Here is a 16117-nt window from a genome sequence, read left to right as displayed (position 1 = left end):
AGCAAAACCGTGACTCTCGCGAAAGAAAAGAAAAAACAGAAAACGCGTTTTTTTTTCCGTTTCCGAAAGGCATGGCCGTGACTCTCGCTAAAGCACAACCGTGCCTCTTGCGAAAAAAACCGTAACTTTCGCAAAAAAAAAAAGAAAACACGTTTTTTTCGTGCAAAAAATTTTTTTTTTGAATTTTTTTTATCGAAAAGCTAAGGAAGACCGGGAGAAAATCAAAAACTAAAAAAATAAATAAATAAACATTTAAAAAGCCGAAAGCACATGCAAAAAATAAAATCCGAAAAGACCGTCTAGAGCGCAACATTGACGAAGGGCTGAGAACGCGTCAAGTGGCGCTGATCTTTGCGAGGCTCTCGAAGAAGCGCTCGTTGCTCCCGTCCATCGCGTTTGCCCGTCTGTCCAAGACTCCAACCAACCAAGACAGCCTCAAAAAAAAACCCTCAAAAAAAAAGACAGCCTCAAAAAGGAAAAAAAAAAACCAACCGTCTAAGACGAGCAGAGAAGCTTTCGTCATTGTTTCAGGAAAAAAAAAAAGAGAATCTTTCGTCAAGATCCAAACTCCTCCCCATCCCGGCTCCGACTCTCCGCCGTCCGCCCTCGGGGCCGGGAGCAACCAAACCAGCTCCCGCCGGAGTCCGGCTACCCCGACTCCCTCGCTGCGCCGGTAATCCATCCTCCCCTGCCTCCTTCCTTCTGTGGTCGTCACAGTCCGTATCCCCTTCCGTACGAATCGCTAGTTTTGGCTACGGCGGGTCGCCTAAGTGATTTTATCAGCAATTCAGGCCAGGGTGTAGCTCCCGGTGCTTGACAATGGGAAATTGGATGAGATGCACACTGGTATGCAACGCTGCAGTATTCATTCAGTATTTGGAGCTGGTCTCATCCACAGTTACTTCTAGTGGAAGTGGTTGAAAGGGAAATTGAAACTGTAAACTGTATAATCTTGGAAGAAGAATAAGTGGGGACTTTTACTGCTATATGCTACTGGTATCCAGTCTGCTATCTGCTTTACATTTTACTCTGATAAACAGAGTGCTCTGTAGTCTGTACTGTTCCCCTCACCGGTACAGCGTCCTGAACAAATATTGCTCGACTTCTCTTGTAGGTTCTTGCGCAGAGATCTTTTCACTGCTTGTAGGTTCAGTTCCTCGCAGACAACAAGAAGAAGGGAGGTTTTCGAAGGTCCGGTGACACCAAAGTTCAATGATGGCGGCAACGAACGGACTAGCCCATGCATCTGCCCACAAGCCCCTGTTTACCTTTGGTGTCATTGCCGATGTCCAGTACGCCGACATCCCGGACGGGCGATCCTTCACTGGCATCCCGCGCTACTACCGTCACAGCATCGACGTCCTCCAGAGGGCTGTCAGTGCGTGGAACAAGCAAGGTGGTGTCAAGTTCTCCATCAACTTTGGTGACATCGTCGACGGGAAATGCCCAAAGGACAAGTCGTTGTGGGCGGTGCAGAAGGTCCTCGGCGAGTTTGAGAAGTCGGACGGCCCGACCTACCACATGTTTGGCAACCATTGCCTCTACAACCTTCCTCGGACCGAGCTAGTGGCTTTGCTGAAGATGCCAACGGGTTCTGACCGCGCCTACTATGACTTCTCGCCGTGTCCTGAGTACAGATTTGTTGTTCTGGATGCTTATGACTTCAGCACGCTTGGCTGGCCTCGTGATCATCCAGTGACTGCAGCAGCAATGAGCCTCCTTGAAGAAAAGAACCCAAACGCCGACAAGAACAGCCCTGAGGGTCTGGTGGGCGTCGACCAGCGGTACGTGATGTTCAATGGTGCTGTTGGAAAGGAGCAGCTGTCCTGGCTCAGTGATGTCCTACGGGATGCATCGGAGCGTCGGCAGAATGTCGTCTTGTGCAGTCACCTCCCATTGGATCCTGTAGCAGCGTCCCAGGTAGGCCTCATGTGGAACTATGATGAGGTGATGGCTGTTGTTCGACGGTACAACTGTGTTAAGGCCTGCTTCGCCGGGCACGACCACAAGGGTGGCTACTGTGTGGACTCCCACGGCGTGCACCATCGCACCCTCGAGGCTGCGCTGGAGTGTCCTCCCGGCACCACTGCGTTTGGGCACATCGAAGCGTATCCTGACAAGCTATTGCTTGTAGGCTCTGATGGAATGGCGGACACTGAAATGTGTTTTGAGTCCTCGCAGTGAGCTGTTTTGCGAAGTAAAATCCACATGACTTCATTATTTTGACTTTTGGTGTTGTCATTGAGAGAAAATTCATATGGCTTTTGTTGTCTGGCAGTACTGTTAAATGTAAATAACATTGATACTGGTGGATAAAGAAAAATGTAACTGTTGTAACGCTTACTTCCCCATGTGAACTGCTGAATGGAGCATACTGTTGGACTCTAATATATGTATTATCTAAACTATTTATGAGTCTTTGTTGTAAATCTAGCAAATGCAACACTGTTTTGGATTGAAAACACGCCAATGGTTTCAGTGTTTGTACTCCATTCATGACTTCTTCGGTTGTTTGGTGTCTTATAATTATAATGTGACATATGATTAGCTTGATCTTTTGTGTTTTAACTATATTTACTTCATCTACAAATACAAGTTGTTTCCAATATTTTCTGCACTGTTCAATATACTTCTGACTATGGTCTCATTTAGACTATGCTATAAATCCTAACAAAAAAGATATGTAATGAAAATAATAAGGCACAAAAAAAGCCAATGTGGCGAATCTTCAAACAGTAAAGTCACGTATTTTCACATAGATGAAAAAAGAATATCAGATTTGCTACCGACATAGGCGATGTCATTTGCTACTCCCTGATCTACGGTAAGCAGGGTTCTGATTATCTGCAACAGTTTTTTTTTTGGTGGCAAATATAATCCATATGAGAGGCCCACTCTTCCAACTACACCAGTCTTAATTTTGGTTGTTTTTCCAGATTGTCTTGCTCCTTGGTTGAGGCTTGTGATAAATACTGCCTCCCTTCGGGTTTAAAAGGTCCATGTGTATCCCTACATAGCTAATTTCATCAATATAATTAAATTGTATACATAAAAGTTATACCATTAGAAAATATAACATTTGAAGTTTCCAATGATATAAAACTCATATTACGTTGGTTAAATCGTGGACCTAGAGATATGCATGAGTCTTCTAAACCGGAAAGGAGGTAGAAGATGGTGGAGACCACAAAATGAACACGACAATGGTTGCCAACGTGTCAGACAAATCATTGCAAGGGCGTAATATGAGTTTGTGATAAATACTGCATCCCTTCGGGTTTAAAAGGCCCACGTGTATCCCTACATAGCTAATTTCATCAATATAATTAAATTGTATACATAAAAGTTATACCATTAGAAAATATAACATTTGAAGTTTCCAATGATATAAAACTCATATTACGTTGGTTTAATCGTGGACCTAGAGATATGTATGTGTCTTCTAAACCGAAAAGGAGGTAGTAGATGGTGGAGATCACAAAATGAACACGACAATGGTTGCCATCGTGTCAGACAAATCATTGCAAGGGCGTATACTACCACACCTTACGTGCTTACTTACACTACATCATGGTAGGAAATAGGAGGCATTGAAAAATGCCTTTAAAAGCTCAAATAATGCCTTCAATCGTCTAATGAGGCGCTTTTGAAAAACACTATGGATGGTCACGAAGGGAAAGACATACGCATGCATTTTTGAAAAATGCCTTCGATGGTCAGCCTTTTCAGGCGATCTTTAGGAACGCCCGCGATGTTTTATGGCGATTTTCGGGAATGCCTCAAGCTCCGTCCGGCAAATTGTAAAAAGAGAAACGATGCGGACGTCCACCAAGCCAGCCCAGCCCAACCAACTTCGACTCTGCTAGGCCCGCCCATCCACCACGGTGTTGTAGTTAGGCACGCCTTACTTTCTCAAGTACTTACATATACTAGCACAAATGCCCGTGCGTTGCAACGGGACAAATTTTACGATATATTTCAATTTTAAGCAAATATGCATTCCAGAATCCAATCAATTGCACCATTCAAATAAAAAGTATATATTTGGATTCCATTGCAAATTTATTAATTATTTTAGCTAGTGTTGCCTTATTTTCGTGATAGTTGGGTCGGCTAAGTTTGAGCACGGGTTGTGAAAAGGCCCGGGTCGAGGGACACGCGCCACGCGCGGATCTCTTCCTTGGGACAAATTTCCCTACAATACCAACACTCTTATGGTTTGCGGGTTTATCCTCTAAAAAATATGCCTTTATGCTCTATGGATTTAATTTAAAAAACATAAGGATTTTAATAGAGCAAACATTTTTGTGAATGGATGAACTTTATTTGAAATTGCAGAATTATGGCACAGAGAGCTACGGGAGAGATGGTAAAACAGACCTCCCAGCTGGCGTGTGGGGGAGAAATAGGACGCGAGCAAAATGCCATCTCTTCATCCCTCCCTCTCCCCTTCATATCTTACCAATGACATCAGTGACATCCAGAGTTGAGGAATATCTTAATTGTCAGCAAATCCTAGTGAGCTCCAATTATCTTCTTCATTAAAAAATTACAATATAGAAAAAGGTAAATAATGAATATAACAGCATATCCAAAAATTTTTCAATCGGTAATACACACAGCAACATCCAGCAGCTTCTGGTAGGTGTAACTATTTAACCATTATTAAAAAAGCAAATAGACCAAAAATCCCCATCTAGAGAGCTCCCTTGTCCACACAACACTGCTCATTCAGAATTTTGATTGCGATCGGTAGCACATAGCAGATCCAGCAGCGGTGCAACCATTAAAAAAGCGAATAGATCAAAAATCACCGAGAGAGCTCCCTTATCCACACATCGCTGCTCGTCATCAACCCACCACCGCCAGCAGAGCTTCTCCGCTCCGCCCCCAGTTCCCTTCGTGCTCTCTCCAGCCACACACGCGCCTGTGCTCCAGGCACACACCCCACGGCGCCGCGTACTCCCCTCTTTATTCCCTCCTTCACTTCACATACAAGCCCCAGGGACCATGGCGCCAGATCGAGCGAGCAAGGATGTGCGCGGCAAGGATCCCCCTCCCGCCCCTGATTCCCCCCTTGGCGACCTCACACCTCTCCGCGCCGATGATACACTACGCCTCCTAGAGTGCGCCGGGTCCGGCGAGGGGCGGGGTCGGGCGGGTGTGGGGAACGGGGGCCACGCGGAGATCTAGCCGCTAGCCGGTGGTGGTATGTCCGTCGAGTGCACGTCGTGCGCTCCCAGCTCTGCTCTGCTCCGACGCCCGGCCTTGTGTCGTCGCTTTGCTTTGGTCCTTACACCCGCAACGACCGTTTGCCGCCACTGACTTGGACGCTCCACGCCGGTGGTGACGGCCTCGTGGCTCTTGGGACGCCAAGGCACGCATGGCCCTCTCCTCCAGCCTTCTCTCGAGCCTGCTAAGCCAGACCTGACCCTCTCGTCCAGCCTCCTCTCGCGCCCGAGTGGATCTCTTGAGCCAATCCCGTCCGCCTCCGGCAAGCAGAGCCGTCTTCCGTGCGCTCCGGCCAACTCAGACCGCCGCCTCCTCAACTTCCACGCCGGTCTTCGCCTCATGCACGAGCCCCCGTCGTCTGTGCGCTCTAGCCAGCTCCCCGTTACGCCCGAGACCGCCTCGAGTCTTCCTGCCGAGGCCTCCCCTGCGACCAGCCTTTAACATGGTCTCCTGCACGCCTCGGCGCGGACGCCCGCGGCAAGCGGCGGCGCGTGCCCAGCGGAGACACGCGGTGGTGAGCCAGTCCAATAAGAGATAAGGGTCGCGGGCATAATTTCTAACAAATGCAGTGGCTTTGACGCAAAAATGAAACGTTTTTCGAAAGTGCCACTTAAACAGGGACTGCGGGTTGAATTCAAAAAAATAGAGGGTTGTTTTCGGAAAAAACCAACAACGTACCACCAGAAACAGTAAATGCTTTATTATTTACTAGCAAAAAAACTTGTGCGTTGCAACGGGAAAGAAAATAACACACGTTCTTAACCCAATAACCATGACTCAAGACCTTAATAGGCCCGCGTCTTTTAGTTTCATATGGCATCACATTTGTATTTCCTCTATACTCACACACACTCGCTCGAAAAAAAAGCCTGTGCATTGCAATGGGAAAGAAAATAACACACACTCTTAACCCAATAACCATGACTCAAGACATTAATAGGCCCACGTCTTTTAGTTTCACATGGCATCACATTTATGTTGCCGACAGTGACCTCTGTGCTCACACAATGGAAACAGGTTTGAATGTGGTTAGTCTTAATGTCTCTCTCTTTTGCGTGCGCGCACGTGCGCACACTCGCTTGGAATAAGATAAAAAGTATGTTGTTTTTTTCCCGCAAGGTTTTTCATAGTTGTGTATGCATGGTTCTCGATGTTTTTTTTTCTCACTCTGGTTTTAATAGATGTTTATTTGCAATTTGAATCACCGACGGTACAAAAAAAAACAGACCGTACACTATATATTAAGTTTGCACCAAAAATTATATTTTAGCAATATTTAACAGCTAAAAATAACTTCATATTTAGATTCTACATATTTTTCTAATCAAGTTTCATATATAACATGTTAAAATTTAAGTTACGGTTTAAAAGATATGATTTTTCTAATCAAGTTTCATATATAACATGTTAAAATTTAAGTTACGGTTTAAAAGATATGAATAATCTTATTTTACATAAACTGTAGATTGATTAACCGAAACGTCAAGGGGTTTTCTGTTAAAACTAAAAAAACTTTTCGGCTGACTTAAATATGAACGGCGGGTTGATTGTCTAAAACGTCAGGGGGGTTTCTGAGAAAATGAGAAAAAACGGTTCGTTATAACTTAAACGTGTACTACGGGTTGATCTACAGAAAACTGAGGGGTTTATTTGTAAAATGGCGTGACGGACGACCAGAAACAATCCATGCTTTATTAGTAGGTATATATATATATATATATATTATATACTAGTAAAATAATGCCCGTGCGTTGCCACGGGAAACAACAATGAAACATTGGTTTCTAAAATTCTTGCTCATCCATTATTGCGAAAAAAAGTCTTTTCTTGTAAAGCCAATATTTGAGGTTAACAAGACTTCATTAGGATTTTCACTTCCAAACTGGCCCTAATTTTTACCAGTAGAAGCTTTGGTGTTAACTTCATCCAAAAATATAATGTATGATCCGATATGAGCTTATTTTCACCGGCAATTGTTATGAAGCTACGCTGCTCGCTGAAGTTTGTCTTTCGCAATTGATGGACGGTCTTCGTCGCTCTGGTGACTCTTCAGGCTGAAGTGCAACCTTCTAAGGCGATGGGTCTGTCTGCGCGCCTCTTTCTTCCTTCTAGGGCTATGCCAACAAGGAGGCAGTGTTTCTTCTATGTGGGGGCTATGTATGGCCTCGAGCCATACTGCCATAGCAACCTCGTTGCCCCAAGTGGCTCGTCCCCGACGGCGGCGAGATGCAACCTACACTGACGCAAGGGCCTGATCATGTTTTTGTCTCTCAGTTTGAGGTCCTTTTTTTAAAAGTCCATCGACTTGTTATGTATTTTCTTGTTTCTTTAGGGCCTGGATGTCATATGTGTTGTATCATGTTATTACGATGATAATAAAGCTTCGGGATCCCTCCCTGTTAAAAAAACTCTGGTAATAACGCCTGTAAATAAATAATGTTTTTCACTTGTATACTCTGCATGTATTCTTACGTCAAGCTCCCACATAGATATAAAATTACAGCCATGTGATATTCAATCACCAATTCTTTTATTTGTCTAATGAAAATTTTTATTCTATTTTTCTTCTGGCTCTACGGACAATAGGAAGATCACAGCAACCAGATTGTTATACTCCGTACAAATATCATCCTTACTAAAGGAAAAATGTGGTACATTACCACTACATCTACAATCCATATGACAAACAATAGTGGCCCGTAGCTCGTACAAGTGCAGTGTCCATGTTAGAAGGTTTAGCACACTTTCCTGCCCCATCCATGTTACAGTTCAGTACTGCAATATGAGTGGCAAAGTACAACCCTACAACCGTATTTCAAATAGGCATAAGAGGGAGAATATATTGCATTACTTCTGACCCTCCAGGAGTGTCTCTTCCTTGATGGTTCCAATAAATTGATATCCTTGTTTGACTACTTCTATAAGAAATATAATGTTCCAATAAATTGGTATCCAGGTTTGACTACTTCTATAAGAAACTTAATTACTTCATGTAGTGTGTAGACACTTGAAGAAACATGTGTTATCTCATTCCAAGAAATACTGGAGGACTAATAGACATAGCCCTAGGCTAGTTGAAGTGGTTTCTGAAAAAGAAAATCATGATATTACAAATTGAAGTTGTCCACAAGAGAAATATCAGTTTAATTTGACACAGAGTTACAATACTGGAGAAACTGGGATTTACAAAGTAACTTCAAACTAAATAATATAGCAAAATCAGGTTAAAAGGATTCACTTATTTCTGTTCTGAAAAATCTACGCATCATGTAAAATGCTAAATAAGTGCAGAATTTGTATAGTTAGAAATAGCAGACTTGTGACACACTAATCAGATTATCGTGATGGAGCTCAGACTTGTAAGGCATTATAGATGGCAACACTGTCCATGTGAGTGACACAACTTAATGTACCTTTGTTCAAACTTATAGTTTTGCGGGACATTATAAATGGCTTTAAAATCCAATTATGCTCTACCCTGCAAGCAGCCCACACTTGTGTTTGAACACAAATATCTCCAGGATGAACCAAGTCGCAGGATACACAAGCATCCAGATTATGGACGGATAATATAAAACATCTAGCTTGACAATGCACTTGTTCTTGGAGTAACCTGCAACAAAAACAACCATTCCTTTCCATCTACTATTAAATTTGAGAAAGCGGTTTGCTCTGCTTCAGGTACTGCTACAGTGTAAGGATCGAGATTCTCTATGATTCTTCCTTGTCTACAAATAGAAAGGAATGAGAAAAAAGATATCCTGATCAATGCTATTGACAAAATTATGTGAAGCCCTTCTATCTCAGGCAAACTAACGGCGATGTTTCCCTACCACCATGATAGAGGAAGATAAATTAGGAACATAAATAATCATCTTGCGTAAGCTGTGACTATAATCAAATATATTACCACAGAACACGAAAAGCCCTGGAGATGTCGTGTAAATTAAAGTGATCAAGAAATAAGCTATAAACTAATTAGGACCATCAACTTTTTATACTGGAAGAGTTCATCTCTTATTACCTCTTTGTCATCGAGCCCACCTGATTTGGTTTCATATATAGATTGGAGTAGCATCTTGATCTCAACTGCTAAAGTAGACCCTTTCTTACATTCTGTCTTTTATGGCAGATTACTGCAAGGGTAAGTTGACCAAGTCAGAAAAAACGCTGATAATTCCTCGACCATGGTAATGAATAAACTATAACGGAAATACGAAAATCAGTTAGTGGAAAATTAGTTTTATGAGGAGCAAAACATTTGTGGGCAAAACTGAGTTGCAGTTTATAAAATTGCAGAATTAGAGAAAGAAAATGCTTTGAAACCGACAGTTGTAATGAAGAAGTACTGAATATAAGCTGCAACTGTGAGATTGTTCACTTTGCATAGGTTTTACTTGTGCGTGCGGAGAATAATTTCAATTCCAGTTTATGGTTCATGTAGTGTACTATCTTTAGAATCACAAGCATATCTGCATGTAAGTGCAGCTAGTATCCTAATACAATAGCCAGGAATGACAACACCAAGTTCCCGACTGTACTTAATTGACAGACAACAATAGTTCCACTTCCACATGGTAGTTGAAGTTGATTGACCTAGTAATAGAATCAAACGATGTGCTCATAAGAATGATTTCTGTCAAGTCATGAACAATTCTCTAAACTGGATTTCAAAGTTCACCAGAGCTTTGCTGAAAGACTGCAGTGCAGCGATGAGGATAGAGGAAGCTTCTTCTGTGTCCATGGGATCATCATCTTCAGTTTCTGATTCATCCTGTGACAAAGAGGGATTTCAGTGCGAGAAAGAAATTGAAGTGTATGTACAGACAAAAAAACTGTGCAAGGCTACAGATTCTGATGATACAACATCAATTTACTTAAGCTCTTACACAAGAGCAGTGAAGGTCAAGGTGAACCTAAGGAAATATCATACTCAGCAAAAAAAAGTTGAAAGAAGACGATCAAATTAAAATCATGTAACTAAATACATAGAAGAATCTTCTTATAAATAAATCAGGCAACCAATATTTTTTCCGATATTCAAAGAGCTGTGTTTGAATGAATCTTCTTATTATACGATGCTCTATGCCAACAGATAAATGAGAGCAAAAAGAGTGTTATTAAAATTGTATGCATGCCTTATATATACCAAGGGTCGTTGTTGAGAAAAATCGTGGCTCATGCCTCATGACATTTAGAAAAAAATTGGATAATATGTAGGTGCTAGCACTTTCCAGAAGGTACAAACCTTACAGGTTCACTCAAGCAAATACCACAAATCATATAATCGCACAACAATGGTTCACAGAATTACAGCAAAATTGAGAGAGAGAGAGAAGCAGCAGCAGGTTGGAGTCAGAGAAGAACTGCATCAACGGATTTGAGAAGAGCTTCAGAAGAGGTGCAGCAGCAGCAGCGCTAGGAGAGACGGGACAGCCACAGGCAGCAAGGAGCAGAGAGGAGAGGTAGCACCGGACAGAGAATCGACAGCAGAGAGATGGAGTTAGAGGAGCAGCAGTAGGGACGTGGGGGAAGAGAGATGCAGCGGCAGAGCGGCACCACCGCCGGCGAGTGCCTCCCTCGCCCTGCGCCCCTTCTCCTTCTCATTTCTTCCTCTCTTTCCTCTCCCCCTCACGCCATGTCTCTCTCTTTCTCTGGATGAGCAGGACACCGCCGCCATCGGAGCAAGCTGCCGCACCAGCCGCCTGAACCCTCGACGTCGCGCCCGGATCCGACATCTTCCTCGCGCCGCCCTCCGCCCGCCTACCCGTTCCTGTGAACTCCAGCGCCGCCTGCCCATTTCGACGGAGTCTGCCGGATGATGAAGAGCGGTGACGGCGAAGGAGGAGGAGAGAGAGGAGTTGGGGGAAGGTGCGGCGCCGGCGTCGAGTTTCGCCGGTGGTGGAAAGCCGCTGGGGCGGTGGCGACGTGCGGCGGAGGGGCGGTGGCGGCGTGCGGCGGAGGGGCGAGGGCCGACTGCGGCGGCGCGCTGGAGGTGGAGACGGGGGAGGTAAGCTTTTTTTTTTTCTTTTCCATCGCCCGTACTGGTTCGGTTTGACATGTTAGGAGGACTGCGGGTTAATTTCTAAAAGACGAAGAGACTTTTATGCAAAAGCGCCGACGACGTATATACTAGCAAATATGCCCGTGCGTTGCAACGGGAGACAAAAAATTATGCCTAACCAAATAAGTATGACCCAATATCCTGGTATATGAGTGTACTTTATTTTAACACAGTGGCTCATCATGTTGCCATTTTTTTCTCACCCTAGTCGATGATGATCGCGATGTCCACGTGATCACAATATATTCGATGCGGTAAATCCCAAGGCTATGAGTTTGTCAATGTATGCCACATTTGTCATTATGTTACGCAAGGGAACATTTAAAACTTTAAAAACAAATCTCATTGACTACGAACTATTCCCAACGCCAAGACATATAAAGACTTTCAAAAAACTAATCAAATCCTAGACATAAAATACTTTTGAATCAGTGAACAGTTTTTCGAACCGACAAACTTTTTTTTTGAAATTTATGATTTTCTCAAAATAATCATGAACATTACTTTTGTTTACAAAACTATTTAAATGTATGAACCGGTTTCAAATTCATTAACATTTTTCTTACTCACCAAACATTTTTTGAATCGATGAACTTTTCTTTAAAATTGGGAAACAAATTAAAAAAACAAAATATTTATTTTTATTTTTGTGAACATTTTCTAAAATGTATTGTACATTTTTTTCATATTCCGGAATATGTTTTGAATACACGATCATTTTTTCAAAATCATGAATATTATTTTATTTCCCGACCATTTTTTCAAAATTGTGATTCTTTTTAATTTTGCGAACAGTTTTGCAAAACCACCAACATTTTTTGAATCTGCAATTTTTTATGATTTTCTAAACATTTTTGAATTCATATATATTTTATGATTTCTCAAACATTTTATTTTTGAAAACTTGCTACTTTTAGAATATTAAAATCACGAATTAATTTAAAGAATAAAGAAGAAAGAAAACATAATGAGAAAATAAAAGACAAAAAAGCAAAACCACCAACATTTTTTGAATCTGCAATTTTTTATGATTTTCTAAACATTTTTGAATTCCCATATATTTTATGATTTCTCAAACATTTTATTTTTGAAAACTCGCAACTTTTAGAATATTAAAATCACGAATTAATTTAAAAAAGAAAGAAGAAAGAAAACATAATGAGAAAAGAAAAGACAAAAAAGCAAAACCACCAAAATTTTTTGAATCTGCAATTTTTTATGATTTTCTAAACATTTTTGAATTCACATATATTTTATGATTTCTCAAACATTTTATTTTTAATAACTCGCAACTTTTAGAATATTAAAATCACGAATTAATTTAAAGAAGAAAGAAAACTTAATGAGAAAAGAAAAGACAAAAAAGTAAAATAAAAAAACAAGCAAGTAAAGTCCCACAAATGGGCCGGCCCATGAATGCATACATGGGTAGGACATGCGTGAGAAAAGAAAGATAAAAAGTGTGAGAGCTGGGGATCAAACCCTAGTCTCATCGCCAGAAGATCGATCAGCCAACCACTCTGCCACTTGTTTTTCTATCTATTCTACTCGTCGCTCCCCTATAAAACAATGAAGGAGGCGGCGATTTTTGGTCCGAAAAATTGAATCGTTTTCTACTTACGGATGACATTGGTGGGTAATTTTTATCAACTTGAAGGGTACTTTTAATGACGGACGACCAGAAGCGATAGCCGCTTTATTAGTAGGTAAAGATAAAGATATATACATAAAATGGCCATGCATGTCCAGAACCGCAAACAACACAGAGCGCGATTGAAGGCGATATTTTAGGAACGCCGCGATCGATTATCAGGCGTTCTTCAGAATCGCCTCAAAATGTCTACCCATTACAGGCTAATCTAGAAAACGCCTTCAAAGCTACCTAGAATCTGAGGCAATTTGTACAAACGCCTCCGAAGCTGCTTACATTCTAAGGCATTCTATAAAAATGCCTCCAAAGGTGCATACAACCGAGGCACTTTGTAAAAACGCCTCCTTAAGCATGATTTTGAGGCATTTAGAAAAACGCCTTGGCCAAAATGCCTTCTTTTCACACCCGTGTTGTAGTGTTAGCAAATGGCTTGCCTTTTCACTCACTTCCCGGCCTTGTGATCACGTTTTTTTTTACAAATATGCAAAAACTTTGTGTATATTACCATTGATATGAAGAGTTCAAGTACATTATAATTGCAAAGTGAAGCCCCCCCGAAGTGAGTTTGCTGGAAGGAACAAGATCCTTACTTGGAGTGGAAAGTCCATTAATCAAAACTAATGACCGCATTCCACCCGCAAAAAAAAATGACCGCATGCAATGCTTCCTCGTCCACCCAACCCGATCAAAAAATCCCTGAGACGAATAAATAGATTAACCTTGAAACAACAACGATTAATTATGAAAAAAGAACTGCAAAATCCGATCCAATTTTTTGTAATCGCACTGGGAGCTTATAGACAAAAACTAATCGGTTTTCGAAGGATAGGTTGCACAATAGATCGGAGATCCTTTGAGGAAGACTGTTTCCGAGGGCGAATCCACTTTGAATTTGATAAATGTATAAGCTTCAAACTGTTTTGTGTCATACATGTTTGCAACATCACTATCCATTGTCCACGATAGGATTGTGATGCCGCGGCCGTGGAGGTAGCACATGGCACATCACTCGTTGATGGACCATGCTTTGGTGCCTTAAGGCACCTACCTTTGTGTCTATGACATGTGGACTCAACAGATGGTTGGCCCACATGTCAGTGATCCAAAGGTAGGTGCCTTTAAAGCACCGAAGCTGCGTTCCTCGTTGACATACATATGATTGACCTACCGATGTGTTTTATCGTTCAAATTTGGTGTCGCAATAAGTGCAGAAGCAATGATTTTTTTACTCACATAGACGACCGGCATGCGTGATCATAAAATTAAACCAGGTACACTTTAGCTATATGTAAGTCGTCTGATTTGATGCAAGGTGTTTTTTTTTCGAATATGCACGAGTGTGCATATCATATATTAAAGAATGAAAGGCATAGAAAGCCTTCACCGGTCATTTACAAGTGCGGTGATTTCTCACACCCATATGTACAACTCCACTCCACCTAATACAAATTAGACTACTCCTTGCCACTGGTCCACCTTACTAAGTCTGCAAACACAGAATCACCGTTTCCTTTCATAAGTCCAGGCATCGACCAAATCTGTCTTCCGCTTCGATTCTCTGCATGAGATGACCAGTCGATGGCAAGGCACCGTCAAACACAACTGCATTCCTATAATTCCACAACTCCCACATCGTCAGTAGCAGGAAAGTGTGTAGATCTTTCCTCGTCATGGTACCTACTCCTTGTTTTCCACAGAGCCATGGTTGTAGGGCATCCTACGGAGTTGGCGTCCACTCGGGCTTCCCCAATTCCTTACAGACCTCCGCCCAGATCGTCCTGGAAAAGACGCATGTTAGTAACACATGATCTATTGTTTCTTCCTCTTGATCACAAAGATGGCACTTGTATTAATGCGGCAACCCCTTCTAGCAAGCCGGTCAGACGTCCAACACCTGTTTCGTAGTGCAAGCCACGTAAAGAATTTGCATTGTGATGGAGCTCATGATTTCCAAGTTAACTCTGCTATGGGTATAACCTCCCTGCCCCAAAACTTTGCTGCGTACGCTGATCTCACTGTGAACTGGCCAGTCGTCTCCCATGACCATGATAACCTTTCCGGGACATTCTCTACTGGTTCCCAAGTCTGGACCCTCTGCCAAATCTGTAAGAACTCTTGTAGTGCGTCGACACTCAAATTGGGGCTGAGGCACGCTGCCCACAATCCGTTGCCCGTCACCTGGCCAAGCAAACTCGTCTGTCTAACACGACGCGGTATCATGTCACAAATGGCCGGGGCAATCTCTTGTATCCGCCTCTCGTCCAGCCACCGATATTCCCAAAAAGCATGTTCAGTCCATTGTGTGCCGTGCACCTAGTTGCCGCTTGGAAGATTCTCATCGATTCATCTGGCACTTTGATTGTGAATTCACTCCATGGTCTGATGCTGTCTGTCCTTTGTAACCACGGCCATTTGGCCTGCATTGCCACATTCATCCATCTCAGGTTAGGCAGTCCTAGACCTCTGATAACCCACAAGTATAGGGGATCGCAACCGTTTTCGAGGGTAAAGTATTCAACCCAAATTTATTGATTCGACACAAGGGAAGTCAAAGAATATTCTCAAGTATTAGCAGCTGAGTTGTCAATTCAACCAAACCTGGAAACTTAGTATCTGCAGCAAAGTATTTAGTAGCAAAGTAATATGATAGTAGTGGTAACGGTAGCAAAAGTTAACAGTAGTAGAAGTAATGTTTTTGGTATTTTGTAGTGATGATAGCAATAGCAACGGGAAAGTAAATAAGCGAAGAACAATATATGGAAAGCTCGTAGGCAATGGATCGGTGATGGAGAATTATGCCGGATGCGGTTCATCATATAACAGTCATAACCTAGGGTGACACAAAACTAGCTCTAGTTCATCAATGTAATGTAGGCATGTATTCCGAATATAGTCATACGTGCTTATGGAAAAGAACTTGCATGACATCTTTTGTCCTACCCTCCCATGACAGCGGGGTCCTTACGGAAACTAAGGGATATTAAGGCCTCCTTTTAATAGAGTACCGAAACAAAGCATTAACACATAGTGAATACATGAACTCCTCAAACTACGGTCATCACCGGTAAGTATCCCGATAATTGTCACTTCGGGGTTAACGGATCATAACACATAATAGGTGACTATAGACTTGCAAGATAGGATCAAGAACTCTCATATATTGATGAAAA

General features: G+C 42.2%; 1 protein-coding gene and 1 long non-coding RNA gene across 6 annotated transcripts; one reads left to right on the top strand and one right to left on the bottom strand.

Moving 5' to 3' along the window:
• Positions 1-501: 501 nt before the first annotated feature.
• Positions 502-2388, top strand: LOC125510473 (manganese-dependent ADP-ribose/CDP-alcohol diphosphatase-like). Of its 4 annotated transcripts, none has more exons than XM_048675661.1 (3): positions 502-673; positions 792-846; positions 1115-2388. In XM_048675661.1, exon 3 carries the CDS (start codon positions 1213-1215, stop codon positions 2182-2184), a length of 972 nt encoding a protein of 323 aa, XP_048531618.1. In that variant the 5' UTR covers positions 502-673; positions 792-846; positions 1115-1212; the 3' UTR covers positions 2185-2388. The 4 variants fall into 4 exon arrangements, with proteins under 4 accessions (XP_048531618.1, XP_048531620.1, XP_048531619.1 ...); XM_048675663.1 differs by having other exon boundaries at positions 792-996; XM_048675662.1 differs by having other exon boundaries at positions 784-846.
• Positions 2389-7671: 5283 nt separating this feature from the next.
• LOC125510471 lies at positions 7672-10617 on the bottom strand. Of its 2 annotated transcripts, XR_007284635.1 has the most exons (3): positions 10481-10617; positions 9914-10006; positions 7672-9368 (listed from the first exon to the last, which is right to left on the bottom strand). It is a non-coding gene; the product is annotated as an uncharacterized LOC125510471 (long non-coding RNA). The 2 variants fall into 2 exon arrangements; XR_007284634.1 differs by lacking the exon at positions 10481-10617 and having other exon boundaries at positions 9914-10050.
• Between the last annotated feature and the right edge of the window lie 5500 nt (positions 10618-16117).

Source organism: Triticum urartu, chromosome 5, assembly GCF_003073215.2.
Source record: "Triticum urartu cultivar G1812 chromosome 5, Tu2.1, whole genome shotgun sequence".
NCBI lineage: Eukaryota > Viridiplantae > Streptophyta > Magnoliopsida > Poales > Poaceae > Triticum > Triticum urartu.
Note: the sequence above shows the minus strand (reverse complement) of the source record. Positions and strands in the feature narration are given on the sequence as shown.

Bases quoted from the DNA above. Each gene is read 5' to 3' on its own strand.
- LOC125510473 (XM_048675661.1), top strand. From the start codon at position 1,213: ATGATGGCGGCAACGAACGGACTAGCCCATGCATCTGCCCACAAGCCC.